Source organism: Eptesicus fuscus, chromosome 9 (genome assembly GCF_027574615.1).
Source record: "Eptesicus fuscus isolate TK198812 chromosome 9, DD_ASM_mEF_20220401, whole genome shotgun sequence".
Classification (NCBI taxonomy): Eukaryota; Metazoa; Chordata; class Mammalia; order Chiroptera; family Vespertilionidae; genus Eptesicus; species Eptesicus fuscus.
Window position 1 is genome coordinate 25,378,817 of NC_072481.1, and position 21,685 is coordinate 25,400,501.

Genomic DNA, 21,685 nt, shown 5'->3' on the forward strand with positions numbered 1-21,685 from the left:
CTTATCCAGACTAACTGGTAGGTACTCTCTCTCCACCTCTCAAGCCTCTAGGTTTTCACCACACACCATGTCATTTGTTTTCAAAGTAGTCTGTTGTTTGCAAACCACTCACTGCATGGAGATACTCTGCCTTGGTCAATGATATTGCTAGTTGCTGCAGAGGACACAGATTTAACCTGCATGTTCTTAAGGTTATTTATTTTTAATAATTGTTCTTAATCCTCACCAAAGGATATGTTTATCGATTTTGTGAGAGAGAGAGAAAGAGAGAGAGATTGATCTGTTGTCTCCTGTACGTGCCCCAACCAGGGATCGAACCTGTAACCTAGGTATATGCACTCACCAGTAATTGAACCTGCAGCTTTTTGGTTTACAGAACAGTGCTCCAACCAACTGAGCCACCCAGCCAGGGCAAGGTTATTTATTTTTGGTGGGGAGTACATAGGAGTAAAGATTAGGATGTGTGGAGGGGCATTTCCTGCTTGTAGGCCATAAATTATAGCCCATAATCTTTCTCAATAAATAGGATTAGGCAATATTTCCATTCCCTGACCTCCGAAAGTCATCTTTTCACTTCACTGATCTCCTTTCCCATTGCCTTAGAATCTTCAGTTTCACAGGCTCTGCCATTTTTTAAGCCATATTTACAATAACAGCTGAAATGACTGAGGAGAGGTACTTGCTAAAAAGACTTTTCCTAAACCTTTGATTTCAGAAGTTGCCCAGAGAAGCGTCAACATCCTTGTAGATTATCCTAGTTTGGGAGTGTTGCTTAGAAGTGTTGGGGGCGCCCAGGGAGATCTCTCTGCCTTTATCTTTCCACCTGTTGGGTCATTTTTTGTTCACTTCAACTTGGGAGAAGGTTTCATCTGCAGGTGCCCACAACAGAGCTACTTTACATTTTATCAGCCTTTAATTAGTCCCAGTTTGACATTTACACATGAACTGGGTATAGTCTAGTGAGAGTGAGGTTTTAGTCCCAATGTTAGGAAGATAAAAGCAACATTGGAAAGTAAGCAGGAGGAAACATTCCAGAAGTAGATAGCCATCCTGCATGTGCTCTTTGGGCAAACAGACCTCCGTACTTTGGAGTGGGTGGCAGTGGGGCTATGGCTAGGATACCAGAAGCACCGGTGGAGATGGCTCCTCTGCTGGGGCTGTGTGACAACCAGGACTAAGTGATCGGCAGCAAAGTCCTTTGGTTCTCATGTTGAACTTCCCTATATCACCAAGGTTTTGTTAACTTGGGTATTTCTTACTGGAGTAAAGGGTAACTTTTCTGCATGGACACCCATCTTCCTGGAAAATAGGTTTCTTCCTGATTTTTGCCTCTCATTTTGGATTTTTTAAAATGTATTTACTGAGCATATGTAACTCCTCATTCCTTAGTTTAAAATTATCTACCTCTGGCATCTTTTGTTAGGTTTACAATAAGGTTTGCTCTGTCCATTACTGTGCAATATGCAATTATGACTTTCCACTCTGCCTTTACAATAGCATTTAACTGTGATTTTAGGAGCCAAAGAACCGAAGTCTTTGTCCAATCAATTTCACCTCCAGAAACAGGTTCTGCCATGTAGGACTGCAGAAGAACCTGCAGAGAAGCTGCAGCATTGGTTCAGCATTAGTAGTCAAAACTTGCCGTGTATTCACGGGAATTATAGCGGCTAATAAGGCCTCTGGGAGGCCTAACAGCATGGTGACCCAGACAGGTCCTGCCATTGGAGGTGCTGTATGTAATGCTCCCACGCCTGGCTTCCACCGTGAGGAATTCTTTGTCTTTGAAATGCAAGTGGAACGTGGTCTGGGTGGATAAATTGGTGTAGCTAAAATTAACACTCCCGTTTTTGTTTGCAGCCCCGAGAGAAGGGCAGGATGCGTTTTCATAGGCTGCAGAATGTGCAGATTGCCCTGGACTTCCTAAAGCGGCGACAGGTAAGAGCATCCCGTGGTTCCTCATTCAGCCAGGAAATGTTGGTATGAAGTTCCTATTTAGGGAACTTCTCCGTGCCCCTAGAAAGCCCTCAGTAATTGCTAAATTGGACTGACCCAGTTCTGTCGTACTTGATAGTGAGAAGTTGTATTTTGGTTGGACAAATCATTTGGTAGTCTTTACACAGAGCTGTGGCCTTCCTGAGAGGGAGAGTGTCCACAGAGAAGAGTTAGATGCTAAAGATTGAATTGTGTGAACCCACTTTAGATGGAGGTCAAAGGGAAGGTGAAAGGTAAACCAGCAAAGAAGATGGAAAAAAGGTGTAGCACCCAGGAAAAGGGAAAACCAGAGTGCCACATTATCATGAAAATTAGATGCGGGGGTGGTGTCATGAAGGTCTGAGGAAGAGGTCTTGGCTGTGAGACATTGATGACTTAAGAGAACAGTTTTAATAGAGCAGAAAAGTGTTTAGAGTGTATTGGACCTGGATACAGGAAGGGAAAGAAGGTTATCACTTTCTAGATAAGGAAGGAAGACGTATTTTTAGACATAGGAGGAGAAGACAGTGAAGAGAGAAAGACTGAAAATGAGTGAGGAGAATGAAGAGCCATGGAATGCTAGCCCTACGAGTTTTCATTTATAGCTAAGGAAACGGGGACAGGTGAAATGACCTGTTCCAAATCACAGAACAAGTTAGAGCAAAGTTAGGACTTTAACCCAGATCTCCTGATGCGTAGTTTAATGCTCCTTCCTCTATCCATGCTGTTTTCTACACACCATCTTTCTTCCCATTGCTTCCTTAGTTGATGGAACTAAGTCCAGGGGGTGAGGGATGCGATCCAGAGCACAGCGGCGTGGTTCTCTTTGAAAAAGAAAAAGAAAAACGCCTCTCTTCTGAGATACAAGGAGAAGGAAGGATGGCTGGATAAAGATACTGTACAGAGATAGTTTGTGGTGGAGAGGAAGATGGATGAGGGGGTCAGAGTTCATCTGCTTAGGGAGAGCTGTATGGAAAAGGTTTGGGATAGCTACAGTTGCTAGGCAACAGCAGGGGACAAAAGAACATTAAATGGTATGCATATTTTTGAAGTTCATTTTTTTGTCACTCTTATCAGCAATTTTTATTAACTTGGGAAATTTTCTTTCTGTTTATTCCCCCAGCAGTTTGCTTCTTATATGATACTACTGTATTGTTGTTTCTCTGTTTATTCTAATGCACTGTAGGCCCTGTGAGGACAGGAAACATGAATTTTACTTAGCATTTTTATCTTCATCACTTGTCATAAAAATGGTCCATAATCGGCACTTCATAAATATTTGCTGAAATAAATTGACAAATGAAAAGCAGTAGGAGGATTGGAGGCTAAAGTGTTTAAGGTACTAGAGAAAGCAGCATTGAAATGTCTGTGTCTAGAGTTAGAGGAAACCAGAGGGGGCTTTAATGAACAAGGTAAATTGAGAGGAATTGATATGACCCAGCAATCCGACCCCTATTTAGAAGCCTAAATAAGGACCAAGCGTGATTTGGTTACTTTGGTGGAATGAAAATGTGGGCAGGCAAGAACAGCGGACCCAGAGAATGTGGGCAGAGAGAACTCTAGAACAGTTCCTTGTAATGGTGGTGTACAAGTTGTAGCTGTGCAGGTGGCCGATGCAGAGGAAAAAGGAAAGTCATTAGAATTGAGGAGGCAGATAGGGTGATGTTTGGGTCATTGAGATAAGTGCTAAAATCACCAGGAAAGACGGTAGGAAGACGGTGGGAAAGAGGAATAGGAGCTCGGTGCTGAAGTCGTCCAGGAAAGGGTTAGCAGAGATTGGGACGTGGTTTGGCCCAGGGGGATGGACTTCAGAATAAAAGGGAAAACTGATGGAGGTGGGCCTGAGGAAGGTGGACTCAGCTAATACTGACCGACCAGCTGTGGGTTGTCAGTGATGATTGGTTACAAAAACTGCATTCTCAGATGGGAAGGGCAGCTTCTTCCACCCCCTGAGGGTGACTGAGATACAGAGAAGGGAAAGAACTTGCCCGGGTGTCTTAGTCATTCAGGCTGCTCTAGCAAAAGCACCATAGACGGGGTGACTTATAAACAACAGAAATTTATTCCTCACAGTGCTGGAGGCTGGGAAGTCTAAGATCAAGGCAGATTCGGTGTCTGGTGAGGTCCAGTTCAGAGATAGCTGTCTTTTAGCTGTGTCCTAACATCATGGAAGGGGCGAGAGGGCTCGTTGGGGGTCTCTGATGTAAGGACACTAATCCCATTCCTGAGAGTGCCACCCTCCTAACTTCATCACCCTAAATGCCTCAATTCCAAATACCATCAGGTTGGGAATTAGGGTTTAACATCTGCGTTTTGGAAGGCACATGCATTCATTCTATAGGACTGGCCACTGTGAGTGCAAGGGACGATTGAGGCTTCTGCTTAGTCACTGGGGTTCATTGGAGTCGCACAGGTTTCAGTTCAGTTGAAGAGATAATGGAAGGCAGCTCGAGGACAGTTTGCTGCGATTGAACAGGAGCTCCGGGAGGGTTTGACAGAAGAGGCTCCCAGGGGTTGAGGTGGTGGCAGAGGACTGGTTTTCCCAGGCCACTGTTGGATTCCGCACTGGAAGGCCCACATCCCAGGAAACCCCTCCGTTTCCTGCTCACTGGATGGTTGATCACCCTAGTGGGGGAACAGTCTGTTTGTGTGTGCACATAGTGTTGTTGGAGTGAGATTTCAGGAGTAAGGCAGATGCTATGGGAGTCAGTGAGCAGGGGGGAATATCAGTGACAAAGTGAATGGAAATGGAGTGAAAATGGAGACTGGAGCAGATCAAAGACTGATGAGGGAGAAGAGGCATCCCTCCCTCCCCCTTAACTTTAAATAAATATGGTTGTGATGACTTAATAAAAAAGCAACTTACAATACCATGTGCTTGCAAGGTTGCTTTGCTGCTGGGAATGTAAAATAGCACAGTCACACTGGGAAATAGTTTGGCAATTTCTTACAAAGCTAAACATATACACATATGACCCAGCAATCCCACTCCTAGGAATTTACCCCAAAGAATGAAAACATATGCTCAGAAACCTGTACATGAATGCAGGAGTTTTATGCATAATTGCTCCAGGAAACAACCTCAGACCTTCAGTGGATGAAATGGTAAACAGTGTTGTGTATCGGTACAGTGGGAGACTGCTCAGCAATAAAAGGAGCTACCTATCGATTCATGCAGCAACTTGGATGGGGATCTCAAGGGCATTGTGTTGAGTGAAAAAAAGCCAGTTCAAAGGATTATATACTGTATGATTCCAGTTATATGTCATTCTGAAAAAAGCAAAACTGGAAACAGATCAGTGGTTGCTGGGAGTTAGGAGTGGGGGCAGGGTTTGACTACAAAAAAGGGCAACAGGGTGTCATCTTTTTGGGATGATGGAACTGTTCTGTTATTCTTATTATGGTGATAGTTATACAAATCTATACATGTTTTAAAACTCAGAATTGTACACTAAAAGTCAATTTAATTGTATATAAATGATGAAAATCTATAAAAATGAAATCAAAACGAAAGTGACAGAACTCTGAGAACAGCTTTTCTTTCTTTTTCAGGTGAAACTAGTGAATATTCGCAATGATGACATTACAGATGGCAACCCCAAGCTGACCCTGGGCCTGATCTGGACCATTATTTTGCACTTCCAGGTAGGGTCTGTGAAAGTTAGGGTCCTGGTTGCTTGGTTTGGACATGGCCTAGAACTTGCACTGTCTTCCACAGGCACCCTGAGCCTTCCTTCTCTGTATTTGGCAGTGAACAAGGGTGACAGTGGGAGTTGGAAAGAAAGATAAGGATTGACTTGGAAATAAAGCTTTTGCAGCCTAAACCCAGAACTTCCTAATCATTTTCATGATGATCATTTTCATGATGCAAGGGGATTTTTCACTTGTTTTGCTTGGTCCTGTCATTGGCAGTGTGGTTATTAGAAGTCTGCTCAGCTGAGTCAGAACTGGCTCTTTAGGTACTCAGAGTGTGAGGGTGGGGGGCAGATGTTGATTGTGATGCTTTAAAAGGGTGCAATGAAGGCTTTTATTTTTTTATTTTATTTTATTTTATAATATATTTTATTGATTTTTCACAGAGAGGAAGAGAGAGGGATAGAGAGTTAGAAACATCGATGAGAGAGAAACATCGATCAGCTGCCTCCTGCACACCCCCCACTGGGGATGTGCCCGCAACCAAGGTACATGCCCTTGACCGGAATCGAACCCGGGACCCTTGAGTCCACAGGCCGACGCTCTATCCACTGAGCCAAACCGGTTTCGGCGCAATGAAGGCTTTTAATCCTGCTTTGATGTAGACTTTTCCTCGTCTCTAATGATCTTAGAACAAGCCTGGTTAATGTAACACTGTCTTAGTCATTTGTGCTGCTTTAATGAAATACTACCATAGACTGGGTGGCTAAAGAGCAGACATTTCTTTTTCATATTCTGGAAGTTAGAAATCTGAGATCTGGGTGCCAGTATGGTTGGATTCTTGGTGAGTGAGGGCCTTCTTCCTGGTTATATCCTCACAGGATCTTTCCTTAGTACATGCAGGCAGAGAAAGAGATCTCGTGTTCTTCATCTTTTTATGATGGCATTGATTTCATTATAGGGGCTTCACTCTCATGACCTCATCTAAACATAATTACCTCCCAAATGCCCTACCTCCATATCCAATCACTCTGGGGACACAAACATTCATTCCATAGCAAGCACCTAAGTAGCTGGATTTGTATATGTGTTTGTAAGCACAACCTTGTAGCACTCATCACACCCAAGAACAGTGGCGTCTTGGTAGTGTTCAGTCACAGGGCTTTCCTAAGGCCAGTCCTTTTCAAGTAAGTATAGCCCTATCTTTATAAAAAGACTGTCTGGAATCACTAACAAAACTAAGCAAAGCTATTTCTCAGGCAATTCGCCCATACCCAACTGCTGTACAGGAGGCTGATTAGAGGGAGCACTTCTTGGGCAGGTGAGAAAAGAAGGCTGATGTGGTATCTCAAAGTATTGACTCCTGGAGTTGAGGCCTTGGGATGTCCTACTTGGTGAGTTAGCGCCACCTGCTGGTTCAAGGCAGAACAGCAGGTGTACCATAATTCCTAAGAACTTGAGAAAATTCTGAGAGTTTAGGGCTTATTTCTTGGGGCTCTGGTTTGGAGCTCGTGCTGACAATTGACAGCATGGTAGGCTTAGGAAAGTGTGGAGGTAACATGTATCTTTGTGGGACCACGGGGTGGCCTTGGGCATCCTTTGGATATAGGGATAACCAGGGACATGAAATTGGCAAGATGTTCCTTTGCAGGGTGGGAATCAGAATCCAAACAAGGTGCACAAATTGCATTAAATTTTCCTCCCCATTTCCTTGCAGTTTGTTGAATAAATCAGGTCTTTTGTCCTATAAGGTTAATAAAGATACTGATGGCATCTCTGGCATGTCTTCTAACACTGTCCACCCCTCTATCGTATTGCCTATAAGCTGGGGGGTTTAGATCGAGACCCGAGGCTCAGTCACATTCAGGTTCACTTGGGGTTGGGGCAAGGATGGTAGTGTTATGCTGTATACTTTTATTGCTGTACATCAGGAGACATATAATGTCTGTAGTCTCTCTTTTCATGATAAGATTAATTAGTGGGGTCAGGTGTTATCAGCCTGATCCAACCATTCTGCATTCCCTGTTAGCTCTTCACCTAATAGTTTTAGCAGCTACTGATCATCATTGCCAGTTCCATTATTTCATTAGAAGTTGCAAAATAGTGACACTCAAATTCTATAAATTTTTTTATTATTTGTCTGGAAAATTTCTATAAAGAAGAACTTCACCATTATCAGTTACCCTGAAAGATAGCTCCTATGGGAGAGGTAAGATAAAAAATAAATAATCCCAACTTTCCCTCTGTTTGCCAGTTTTTAGAATAATTAGTTGGTTCTCTGAGATTTTCCAGAGATGACCAATGGAAGTTTTTTTGTTGACACTCTCCCCCTTGCCCCCCCCACACACGCAGTTATTATTCTTTATAATACTCAGATAGCTTCATCTTGGGCCAGTAAGAGCCTTTTCAAGTTGAGATTCTGAGTCCTTAGGCACGAACCCTATAGTCTTTTTTTTCCATTTTTTCTGATGAGATGAGATGAGATGCACTCTTTGTACATGTATTTTCTGTCCCAGACCTGAAATTAGCGATTTCTCCAAGGAACTCAATTCTTTTTAAAAAAATATATATTTTATTGAATTTTTACAGAGAGGAAGGGAGAGGGATAGAGAGCTAGAAACATCGATGAGAGAGAAACATCGACCAGCTGCCTCCTGCACACCCCCTACTGGGGATGTGCCCGCAACCAAGGTACATGCCCTTGATCGGAATCGAACCTGGGACCCTTCAGTCCAAAGGCCGATGCTCTATCCACTGAGCCAAACCGGTTTCGGCAGGAACTCAGTTCTTAACCGACATTCTGAGTGCTCCTGGGTGGCCGTTGTTTCTGACTTTTTCTCTGGACAGAGCTTCCAACATTGTGTACAGCAGGTCCTCGGGTTACGTCGGAGATCCATTCCTACGGTGCGACATAACGCGATTTTCGCCGTAAGTCGGAACCCACCTACATAAGCACCTACATCACTCACATGGAGCACATACACAGCAGTAATGCAGTGAAACAGTAAAAAAATTTAAAGGAAAGATAACAATTTCTGACCTTTACTTGTGGTAAATAAATAAAAAACATAAAGCACATATGTACATACATCAAAATGACGGAACTTTTTTTTTTAATAAGTAAATGGGAGGGAGGTGGTGATGTAACCACGAAACGATGAATGTCGAGTCTGATGTAACTCGAGGACTGTATTTCTCTTTAAAAAAAAAATCATTAATTTATACTGATATTTCTAATACAGATTTAGAATTACAGTTTTTATCTTTTTCTTTGACTTTGTACAGGGGTGGGCAAAAGTAGGTTTATAGTTGTGAATATATGAAACAGTTAATAAAAGTATTGTAATAATTATAACTTGCATGTCCTTTTCCATATGAACAACTGTAAACCTACTGTTGCTCATCCCTGCATTTATATTCTTTTTTCTTAGACTGAAATCTTGATCGTAACACAGTAACATATCACATATTTCCTTTTCTTTTTACATATGTACACATATGTCTGTAAAATCATACGTATTTTATATATTTGAATCAAAATAACAATATCAGTGTTATTATTAACAATATGATCACTAAGAAGTTTATGATTTCTTTGCAGTTTTTTTGTCCTTAATGTAAATTTCCTAAGGACGTACAAATAATTATATTTTAAAGTCATTTGAAATAATTTATTTGTATTGTTAAACCAGCAAGTCAATACATAATTAGGCTCATTTGTTTTTATTTGCTTTCAATGTTTAGGGATTTTTTTCTCTTTCAACTTTATTTTTCATTATATAGATTATATTATATACATTATATGTTTATATTGTTCCAAAGGGGAATTCTTAAAAGTGAGTATAAACTGTATTCAAAGAGGTCTAGTGTTCATCTCTGCTCCCTCCATCCTGTTTCTTCCCTTTCTCTATAGTTAGCTAACCTTAAACATTTTTTTAAATCCTCACCCAAGTATATGTTTTTGTTTTAAAATAGATTTTTCCAGTGAGAGAAAGGGAAGGAAGGGAAGGGAAGGGAAGGAGGGAGGGAGAGAAGGAAACATCTATGTAAGAGAAACATTGATGGGCCCCAACCAGGGATCTAACCCACAACCTAGGTATGTGGCCTGACTGGGAATCAAACCTGCAACCTTTGGTGCACGGGACAATGGCCAGGGGTTAACTTTTTAAAAACATCTTTTTTGGTTATTTTATTGTTTTGTTTTAGGAAAATACATACTTAAAAAAATTTATTGAGGTATATTTTACATACATGAAATATTGTATATTTCAGTGATTTTTATGAGTTGTACAACAATCACTCTAAGCCAGTTTTAGAACATTTTTATCATTCCAGTATTATCCCTCTTGCTCATTTACAGCTCTCTATTCCCATCCCTAGCCTCAAGCAACCACTACTCTATTTTCAGTCTCTTTAGATTTGCCTATTCTGGACATTTCACCTAGTGGAATCATATAATATATGATCTTTATGTTTGGTTTCTTTCACTTAGCATAATATCTTTGAGATTCATGCATGTTGTAGCATGTGTCAGTATTTCATACCTCTTTATGCTGAGTAGTATTCTGTTGTATGGATATACCATATATTTTGTTTGTCTGTTCAGCAGTTGATAGATATTTGTGTTGTTATGTTTTTGCTATTATAAATAGTGTTGCTATGAATAGTTGAGTACTAGTTTTTGTGTGAATCTAAGTTTTCATTTCTCTTGGATATATACCTAGGAGTGGAATTGCTGAGTTGTATGATGAGTTTATGTACAACTTTTTAAGAAACTGCCAAACTGTCTTCCAAAGTGACTGTACCGTTTTACATTCCCACCAGCAATGTGTGAGGGTTCCTGTGTCTCCACATCTTCACCAGAATTTGTTGTCTGTCCTTTAGATTAGAGACATCACAGTGAGTGTGAAATGATATCTCCTTGTGGTTTTAGTTTGCAGGAAAATGTATTCTTTAATCGAATTCTACAAACATTTACTGAAGACTAGCTATAAGCAAGGTCTTAGGTAGAGTTTGTGGGAAATATAAAACTGAACTAGGCACAGAATCAATCCAGTTCGACTATATGGTTCAAAGGAATGACAAGAGACGTACTATAAAATAACTTGATAGAGATTAAACAATCAGGGAGGTATGGGACAGGGAGGTGGAAGATAGCCTGTACTCAATAACGGATTTTATAACTTCCAGGGCTTTTGACCTAGCCCATTGCTCCTTACCCTGTTACCAGTTTTATTGAAAGACTAGAGGCCCGGTGAACGAAATTCGTGTAAGGGGTGTGTGTGTGTGTGTGTGTGTGTGTGTGTGTGTGTGTGTGTGTGGTGTGTGTTTGTCCCTACCGGGATCGGGCCTAAACGGGCAGTTGGACATCCCTCTCACAATCCAGGACTGCTGGCTCCCAACTGCTCGCCTGCCTGCCTTCCTGATTGCCCCTAACCACTTCTGCCTGCCAGCCTGATCATCCCCTAACCACTCCCCTGCCAGCCTGATTGATGCCTAACTACTCCCCTGCCAGCCTGTTTGCCCCTAACTGCCCTCCCCTGCAGACCTGGTCACCCCTAACTGCCCTCCCCTGCAGGCCTGGGTCCCCCCCAACTGCCCTTCCCTGAAGGCCCGGTCACCCCCAACTTCCCTCCTCTGCCAGCCTGGTCACCCCTAACTGCCCTCCCCTGCAGGTTTGATCGCCCCCAACTGCCATCCCTTGCAGGCTTAGTCCCTCCCAACTGCCCTCCCCTGCTGGCTATCTTGTGGTGGCCATCTTGTGTCCACATGGGGGCAGGATCTTTGACCACATGGGGGCAGCCATCTTGTGTATTGGAGTGATGGTCAATCTGCATATTACTCTTTTATAGATAGGATAGAGCAGTGGTCGGCAAACTGCAGCTCGCGAGCCACATGCGGCTCTTTGGCCCCTTGAGTTTGTGGCTCACGAGCCGTGGTTTGCCGACCACTGCTCTAAGGTATCACCCAAATCATTGTCCTAAAGCAGTTGTCGGCAAACCACGGCTCGTGAGCCACAAACTCAAGGGGCCAAAGAGCCGCATGTGGCTCACAAGCCGCAGTTTGCCGACCACTGGGATAGAGGCCTGGTGCATGGGTGGGGGCCAGCTGGTTTGCCCTGAAGGGTGTCCTGGATCAGGGTGGAGGTTCCCTTGGGGTGTGGGGCAGCCTGGGCGAGGGGCCTGTGGTGGTTTGCAGGCCGACCACGCCCACCGGCGACCCAAGCAGAGGCCCTGGTATCTGGGATTTATTTATCTTCTACAATTGAAACTTTGTAGTCTGGAGCGGAGCCAAGCCTTCTGCTCGCTCCGTGGGGCAGCCATTTCTGTTGGGATTTATTTATCTTCTATAATTGAAACTTTGTAGCCTTAAGCAGAGGCCAAGGCAGGCCAGGGCAGGCGGAAAGCTTGGCTTCCTCCATTGCCGGGGAAACCCAAGCCTCCCTCCTGCTCTCTGTGGCTGCAGCCATCTTGGTTGGGTTAATTTGCATACTTGCTCCTGATTGGCTGGTGGGCGTGGCTGGTGGGTGTAGCGGAGGTATGGCCAATTTGCATATTACGATTTTATTAGATAGGATATAAACAGCTCTGGCTTTGTCTTCTGCATGCATATTGGCTACCTGCTTTTCTCTTTTGCTATTTCAAGCATAGTGGAATGTCTGTTTTGTCTTCTCGTGGATGGAAGCTTTTCTGCCAGAGTATTTTCTCAGATGCAACTGATTACTAATTCCTTTCTTTGCTTTTTTGAAGTCTTGGTGTTTGCATATAGTACTATCTAAGTGTTTGGGAGTGTGGGAAAAGGTTCTCTGTCTCTGCAAAGCTTTTGGTTGGCTGATAAAGAATTATATAGAGCTGTCCTCCTTGTCTTGCTTCAGATAGGACGTGATATGTATCTTGCTAGTTAGGTATCATTGTGGTTTTCTAGTCTTTTATTATGGAGTGTCTATTAACTGTCTTCACCAAGAACATGTGCTATATAAAGCAAAATGGAAATGCAGAGTACAACTATTAAATGTTAGGGGATCAGTAAAATAGTCATAATAGTTTATCTTTGTTATTGGTGAAGTAGAATAATGATATAGATAGAGGTCATGGTTGTCATATCAAGGGAGTATTCAGTTGAAGGAGAGGCTGGTTCCAGATAAAAAAATTTGCTACTACTGCCTGGCTGGTGTGCCTCAGTGGTTGAGTGTGGACCCCTGAACCAAGAGGTCATGGGTTTGATTTCTCTGTCAGGGCACATGCCCAGGTTAGATCCCCAGTAGGGTGAAGCAGGAGGCAGCTGATTGATGTTTCTCTCTCACCAATGTTTCTATCTCTCTTTCCCTTTCCCTTCCTCTCTCTCTAAAAATAAATAAAAACATTTGTAAAAAATTTGCTACTTACTGATGTGACTGGTAGTATTGATAACTTTATAAAGATGTTTATGGTTTCCAAAATGTTTAACACATATTAAAAAGAGATGTGCTAAATGGTAGGGATTCTTTTTATTTAAGTTTTTAGTTATGAAAATTTCAAGTACGCAGAAAAGTATATAACATCTTCATGTGTGTGTGGTCACCTTCAAAATTAAACAGATGCTAATATTTTTGTTACATTTACTTCAGGTTTTTTTCTCTTTCTCTTTAAAGAAATAAGACATTTTAGATACAGCCAATTTTCTTGCTCCCTCCAACCCCCAGGTAAATACTATCCTGAAGTTGATGGATGTCATTCCCATATATGCTTTTGAACCTTTCTGACAGAAGCAGTATTCATAAGCAGTATGCGCTGTAGTTTGAATGTTTTTATGTTTGACCCAGAGGTATCTTCTACATATTCTGCTTTTTTCATCTAAACTCTGTTTTTGAGGTTTATTCATGTTGATAAAGGAGGACCTGATTTGTTCATCTTGGACTGTAATGTGAGTGGAGCCCCTGCCACCGTGCAATAGCTATTGTTTGCAGTCTATTATTTAATTGTATGAAGAAGGCATTCATTATTGCATTTGACATCTGCGAACATGTGTCCTGGCAAGAGGGTGTTTTGGATAGCTACCTGGACTATAATTGCTGGGTTGTACACGTTCCTTTATTTTGCCAAATTACTCTCAGAAGCACTGCATGACTTACAGTGTTGTGTTGGATAACACCTAGTACCATTTGACATATTTGTTGTGTGGATCCCTGCACTAGGGTGCAAGTTTCATAACAGCAGGAATTTTGTCTCTTTTGTTTTCTGTGACTGGCATAGAATAGGCATTCAGTATATGTTGAGTGAAGGAGTATTTTATGAATTTGATCTCAAAAAGTGTGGTTGGGTAGTCTAGAGAAATAGACTGTGATGTCTGTTTTCCTATACCCATTTCCTGATGAGCAAACAAACAGAGACCAACTGACTTTTTTGGGTTTTACATCTAGATAAAGATAAGTTCTTGGAAGTCAGAATCTAAGGAAATTAGTTTTCCAACTCTCAGTTGTTTATTAAATACTAGTGTATATCTAGCACTGAAATGTGAAAACTTCAAGGAGTTCAGATCAAGAGTGGTCTTAGATGGGTGGCCTTGAGGATTACTTTTTGGTGAACTTTACGGTGCTTAGTTCTTGGCATATAGATGAGGCACTGTGCGTCTCTGGAATGAATGAGGGAGCTCTTTCACTCTGGAGTCTCACTCTGGCTGTCTTTGTGGGATTCCTATGGAAAGTAAACAGTTAATGAGAAAAAGCCAAAGGAGAAGCCAGGACCAACAGGTAGGCCCTGCAGGTGCTTTCCCAGAAGGCAGCAGGCCACTTGTTGAGAGCTCAGCTAAATGAGAAGAGACCCAGGGAGAGTCCTGGTGATCAGAGTGAACGTAGTTAAGTAGTAGAAGCAGAGCCTCCTGCAAAGAAAAAGAAGCGCCCAAACGTTGGACCTTGGAACATGCCTTTTCCTTAGAGCAGGCGTCCTCAAACTACAGCCCGCGGGCCACATGCGGGTGTTTTTGCCGTTTTGCTTTTTTTACTTCAAAATAAGATATGTGCAGTGTGCATAGGAATTTGTTCATAGTTTTTTTTTTAAAACTATAGTCTGGCCCTCCAACGGTCTGAGGGATAGTGAACTGGCCCCCTGTTTAAAAAGTTTGAGGACCCCTGCCTTAGAGCCTAGTCAAGAAAAAGAGTCTGTTAGGCCCTGGTGGGTGGCGGTGGTGGTGGAGTGTCTTTTAGCTCCAGGAATAAATGGGAAGCAAAGGGGTTTACTGTAGACCAGGCACTGAGCCAAGCACTTTATAGACATGATCTCATTCACCTTTTCTACAGCCCCATTTAGTAGTTGGTGGCGTTCATATTTTACAGGCAAGGAAACGGAATCACCTAACAAGTTAAGCTGCGCAACTGCTAAATTAACAGAGCTGGGAATTGAACCTAGGTCCGCCTTAGTAAAATCCCTCTGCTCCTTTCCTAGCCAGTATTTCTTTGGAGCAGAAGGAAATAAAGCCTGATTTGTCCGACATATGCAAAAGTTTAAAAAGAAAATCCTCCCAGATCAACCAAAGGACTTGTATACATGCATATAAGCCTAACCAATGGACATAGACACCAGGGGGGTGAGGGCATGAGTGGGGGAGTTGGGGGAGCAATGGGGGATAAGGACACATATGTAATACCTTAATCAATAAAGGGGAAAAAAAAAAAAAAGAAAATGCTCCCAAAAGTCAATGTGCACAGTTCTGTCAGGCTTCTCAGAAAAACCTACAGCAGCAACAGTCATATTAAACAGCTGTCTCTTTTGGCCCTGAGTTGATCAGTGTCAGGAATTTGGTTTGCTTGTATTTCATGAATAAAATTCAAGCTTAGCCCTTAAGGTATGCATCTTAAAAGTTCCAGTTCTCTTGGTTCTCTTGGTTGGAGGAATGAAGGCCTGGTGCCTGCCTAGAGAATTGCATTGGAATGCCAGATTTTTGGTGAGTAAATGCTATCTGGTAGGTAGCCTGATTAAGTTGATGTCGCAGGCTAATCTCCTTGTCTTGTTGTTTGCTGTGGCCTGTGATGGCCATAAGATGGTGCTGCAGCTTTGCAGTTGGCAAAGGCTGAGGGAGAGCTGCCACTGCAGCTGTGAAGCACAGGTCGCCAGCAGGGCCTCAGAAGTGGTTGTGTGGGAGCTGTTGATTTAGGGCTTCTCGTTGCTCTCCTTTTGTGAGGGCGACTTTTCAGTGTCCAGGGAAGGTGGGTAGAACTATACTGATACAACTGTTTAGGGCTGACGTAGCTAGCGCTAGGCAGGCTGCTTCTCGCTGTGTGGGCTGGATCCTTTTGGCAGAGACGAAATAACTGCAACTCAAGAAACTCACATAACCTCTTCCCTTCTACTCCATTCAGAGCCCTTTGGGTGGTGGTGTGTCATCTGTCAGGCACTATACTGAAAACTGGGGTGGACAAATCCCAGTGACATAACAGGGTGACTTTTGAATCCAACTTCTTCTAGACCTATTCTTCACATTTCCTGCCCTGTTGCAATTTAAGGAACAACCATCCGGGCCTCATTTTAGCAACTTCCTCCCTTGCTCCTAAATAGCAAAGTGTTACCTCTTTGTTTGAGACCTGGGTCCAAGTGAGTCTAGTAGCCAATTCAGAACAGTGGGGGACCTTCTTGTTTTACGTAACCAAGTACTGACTTCCATCCCTGCCACAATTAGAGCTCGTGTGACATGGGATTGATCTTAAAAGTCTTAAACAGCAATTCAGGTTCTGGCTTTGCCACTTACTAGCTGTGTAGCCTTGAGCAAACTAATCAACTTTCTTAAGGCTCCTGTCAAATGTAAAATAATAGTTTTGACCTTTTATGGTTACTATGAGAATTAAATAAGATAATCCATAGCTTAGCACAGGGCTCAGCACAGAGCCAATGCTGAAGTAGTTAGCTGTCAGCAGCACTACGTCCTCACATAGCCTTTCTGTTGTATTTGGAAGTGGTGTCCTTACCGAGTGGTCCAGATCCTGCACTCAGAACTGGTTTCCAGGTTTTTCCTGTGTGTCATTGGTCAGCAGATTTAACAGGTATTTTTCCCTCCCTCCCTCCCTCCCTCCCTCCCTCCCTCCCTCCCTCCCTTCCTCCCTCCCTCCCTCCCTCCCTCCCTCCCTCCCTCCCTCCCTCCCTCCCTCCCTCCCTCCCTCCCTTCCTCCATCCCTCAATAAATGCTACGAGAGGCTACATCTTTAAAGCCTGTGTTTTTTAACTCTGAGAATTAGGCTCTAGTCTCTCTTAGGTTATAATTTGATTAAAATAATTTTATTTCTGACCAGAAAAAAATAGAGAATATGTCTATCTTGCTAGATATTTTCTTATAGACGTCTTGGTACAACAGTTGAAATCTGTTTCCTTTCAGAGTCTGGGGGCCATAATTGCAGCATCCCCAGCCCTTGGCCCTTCCGTTCCTGGTTGGTTCCAGTGCTGGTTTGCTTTTTCCCTTTTACTCCTCCTCCTCCTTCTTCCTTCACATTACCTTCTCCCGTGGCCTCTCCTCTTCCCCCTCCCTTTTCCCTTTACTCTTACAATCTCCCCCTGCTCCTCTCCCTCCCTAATTTCTCCCCTCCCCTGGTTTCTAGCTCCTTTTTGCTTTCTGTTTGTGTTTCTGAGGGCAGTGCTCCAATTACCTCATATTTGGAGAGATGAAGCTGCAGCCAATCCGGTTTCTGTCTGCTTTTAGGTCAAGTGATTTCTGAACTGCAGTGAGATGCTTTGAATTTGTCTTGTTGCAGCTCTGAGCCTGTAAGATGGCTGTCTGAATCGGCAGCGGCTGGGAGAGACAGAGAGAGGCGGGGAGGGAGGGAGAAAGAATTGGAAGGATTGCCGGCACAGTGCATGTTTTTAAATGTGCATCTAATCCGATGAAACCACGGTTGGGATTTCTCTGGGATCCCAGGACTGGCTTAGCTGCATTTTTGCTGAGATTAGGAGAGAAAAGCGATGGGAAATTCATTGGGCTGTGTGAAGGAGCCAAAAAATTCAGTAGCTATTCCTGAGAAGGCTCCTCTATCTCCTAAGAAAAGGGTTCGGTTCAAAAGGAAGTGGAGGGGGAAGAAAACCCCTACTCCAGAGGTATCCCCTGAGGAAGAACCCTTGGAAGGAACCGGAGTCACTGAAGAAACAGAAGCCCTAAGGAAGTTAATAGTGAGTCTCCAGAAGGAGGAAGGAGTGGGAGGGGTAGAACATCCCCCTCCAGACATTTTAGTGCCTGAGGACTCGGCCCCCAGCTCAGGAGTGGGAGATCAAGGGATGATCCTGCAGGTGAAGGAGAGATTCCAGGGGGAGATCCAGACTGCCCACCTTTTGCTAGAGAATGACTCATCAGTTGCCGGAGGGGTCTGGGATTCCCCGGAAGAGGGGATGACTGTCATCGCTCACCTACTTGATAACCCAGCAGAGAGGAACTGTGAGAAGTCAGTGAGCCAACTGGTGGAATTTCCGAGGACAGCATCCTGCAGCAGCAGGGCTGTGCTGCTGCCTTTGCAAGGAGAGACTGCCGTGGAGAAAGCAGACACTCCGCCGGGATGTCAGAGCAGCACCTTCCCCAGCAACACAGGAAATGAAGACCAACTTCCAGAGGGCTGGAGTGTATGGGGAGGATCCAAGGGTATGTTAAGTGCCTCTGAGACAGGTTCCTGGATTGCAGAGCATTCTGTCCCTTCATCACTGTCGGAGCAGTCGAGGGGCCACAGAGGCGCAGAGCCTGTCCACATGGGTCGAGTACCCCATGAGGGTCTCAGACTGCCCGCTTCTCAGAGTGATTTGTCCATCAGTGGCATGACTGTGAGCATTTTGCCCTCCTCTGGCTATGGCAGCAGTGGGCCGCACTTATGTGGCATCCGGCCTAAAGATACAGAACCGGAAAGGAGCTCCGTGTCGGTCTCAGAAGAGGACGGCACCCTTTCTTTGGAGGCAAGCCACACCCCATCATGGGGTCTGGAGGAGGTAGGTGGGCCTGTCCAAGGGATATGCAAGCAGCTGTTTGGATTCCTGGCCCAAAGCTTATTTAAGTGGAGTGGAGTGAGCAGTGAGGATCTTGGGGCTTCTTCTCAAACTTGGGCCGATGTCAGGGACTGGGAGTTAGTGACTGCTGGGCTTGGCAAACAGTCTGCCTGAGGTCTGCCCCTGGATGCTTGGAGCCAAGCCTTGTCTCTGGGGAGTCCCTAATTCCGGGTAACCAGGCAGCACAATTGCTCGAGCTTTCTGGTGGGGCTATCTCAAGGTGCATTGCTAGTTAGTACTTACTCTCGGGCAGGTCTGTTTATCAGCTTCCCCGCACAAGGAGTTTGTGGTGTAGAGTCTCTGAAATGAGTGGAGAAGGGGTGAGGAATGTTGAAGGGCAGAGGAGCTGACTTCAGTGTAATTGCTCTTATGACGCTCTTACTAGAGCTGATGCAATCCCACTCCTCGGGGACACAGCTAGTGACAACACTCATTCAGTATTTGTAGAGGGGGACAGGGATAGTGGTCCTTCGGTTCCTAGTTCCGGCATTAGATGAAAGGGACATAGAGTGGTCTGGAGATTAATCCAGAGAGGGGGTTAGGGCAGTTTGAAGGTTTGAGGCTAGAAAAAGTTGGTTTTTGGATTGGATTTGTTTATGGCTCTGACAGGTTTTTGTTCGTGAAGTATATATGAAGGCATTGGTGGTGGTGGTAGTGATGGTGCTGGGTGCTGGGAATGTTTTTAGGATCAAGGAGCAAGTGAGAATTCAAGAGCTCTGAACCCTGAGAGGGAAGGAGGACTCAGCAAGGCCCTGGGTGGCAGTGACTGAAGTTATAATGCACCAGTGACCAAAGAACTTTTGTTGGCATGTCACCCTCTGCAGCAGAAATAAACACTTTAGGATCCCAGAGCAGCAAGAGGCGGGAGGTGAAGTAGGGCAGCCGCCTTGATGTCTGCACAATAGGGATGTGGCCTACCTGCTGGTGCCTGCTTATCACCAGCAGCATGAGGCTGGGGAGAGACACACACTTTAAGCTGATGTGTTTACAATGTCCTCTTTGGGGAAGAGTTTCCTGCATAAAAAGGCCCATCTCAGTGCCCTTTGTTATTACAGAGTTTGGAGACTCCCAACAGTTGCAGGGGAAAGTGGCCACTGAAAAATATTCATTATATGGCTAGGCAAGAGGCCTCCCTGGACTTTCCCATATAAAAGTGTATATGTGTGTGTGTGTGTGTGGGGGGGGGGGGTATGTGTGTGAAGGTGGGAAGGAAGGCAACCAGATTGCTGGGGTGGGTGTACAAGTATTTGAGTTTCACTAAATAAGAAGGAATATCAAAGTCAGCTTTCGTCTTTGTGTGGAATGGATCTAGAGTAGTTGGGGATAAAACCAACTGCTGAACTGGTTGCTCTTTTGATACCACTAGCGTTGAGTTGAAGTTGTGGAGGCATCATAATATTTTAGGATTCATGCTGATAAATGAGAGAGATTTTTAGAAAGTTAGGAGTATAACATTTTAAGGGAAATCAGTTCTAGATAATGGACTGTAGGTGACCATGGCACTTTTAGTATGGGATTTCCTCACTGGGAGGGAAGGTTCAGAACTACTCCATGAGGAGTCTTAAAGAAAAGATTGGCCCGGCAGGCGTGCGTGGCTCAGTGGTTGAGCATCAGGAGGTCACTATGACCTCCACTAGGAACCAGGAGGTCAGGGTTTGATCCCCAGTCAGGACACATGCCCAGGTTGTGGGCTTGATCCCCAGTGTGGGTGTGCAGGAGGCAGCTGATCAATGAGTCTCTCATCAGTGATGTTTCTATTTCTCTCTCCCTTTCCCTGCCTCTCTGAAATCAATACAAATATATTTTTAAAGAAAGGAAGGAAAGAAGGAAGGGAGGGAAGGAGGGAGGGAGGGAGGGAGGGAAAAAATAGGTGGGAGAAACCTTTGGACCATGATCAGTAGTTTGGCTGTATTGAGAGTGGTGTGATTGTTTTGCTGTTCAGTATGTTTTGTGTGCTTTTTTGTTTTCAGTATGTTAAAGCAGTAACCCTCTTCAGAAAATAATTCAAGTTCCAGAGAGGTGTCTGTCCTTGGCATAACTCGGGCCATACAATCTCTCTTGTTGGTCTGTCCAGAGCATCGTAATGGGACTAGGCTGTGGCTGGACATACACTTTGCAGTGGGTTTTGGTTCTTTTCAGGATAGAAAGAAATGGAAACTCATTATTCTTGTGGGTTTTAGATAAAAGAAGAGAAATGGCCTGCTTTCTGTTCATCTGGTATAGTTGATTCTCTCCTTGTCAAGAAATAGTTAACACAGAAGTAGGATGGCAGGGGTCAGCTGTCAAGAATGGTTTCAGAGTGACAAGTAGATGAGGATTTAGAGCTGGATAGGAGTGGGTTAACAGCATTGCACTTTGATGTCAAACCAAGGCCTTCTCTGGCCCATTCCTTCTCTCAGGAGAACTCCCTACTCCATCAATATGCACAATACCTGGCTTTTTGGAACAAGGAAAATTGTTGAAAATCCCATCCTCCTCCCTATCTTGGCTCCCACTGCCAAGTTCCTGCCCACACTGTTAGTGGATTCTATTGAATAAAGAATTTGGCTCTATTCCAATGTCCTTGCCCCACACCCTATAGACCCTACAATCTCGGGTGATAGTGAGATCTATAATTGGGGGCTAGTAATGCTGAGGAAGAGATCAGTTGGTATATTATTTTCTGGGCTCATTCTTTCAGTTTACAAGTATCCCTTTCCGAGTTCTCCTCCTTAGTTATAGGGAAAGTTGTTTTACTAATATTGGTTTTGTATTGCAAGAAGAGAGCAAAATTAACTAGATGATACTATTGTAGGAATGTAGCAGTTAAAATTATAGCTAAGAGTTTTATTTAAGAAAGTATTTTTTCTTTTTTTAAAATTTTTACTTAAAAGGAATCATCATTATTTTGTAGGTATAACAATGGTGGTATGATTATATTAAAAAGAGTGCTTATCTTTTAGAGATACATACTGAAGTGTTTATGGAAGAAATGATGTATTTGGAATTTGTTTCATAATAATAGGGGATGGATGAAGTGGGTAGAGTATAGATGAAACAGGATAAGTTATGAGTTGATAATGGCTGAAACTGGGTTATGGGTATGGTCTGTCTCTTTT

At 43.7% G+C, this 21,685-nt stretch overlaps 1 protein-coding gene across 1 annotated transcript in view; it reads left to right on the forward strand.

Moving 5' to 3' along the window:
* Positions 1-21,685, forward strand: part of MACF1 (microtubule actin crosslinking factor 1) — a 239,421-nt gene that overhangs the window by 36,621 nt on the left and 181,115 nt on the right. Inside the window, exons 4-5 of the mRNA XM_054721590.1 lie at positions 1,858-1,935; positions 5,524-5,616. Coding sequence (XP_054577565.1) covers positions 1,858-1,935; positions 5,524-5,616 — 171 coding nt within the window. The remainder of the gene's footprint in view (positions 1-1,857; positions 1,936-5,523; positions 5,617-21,685) is intronic.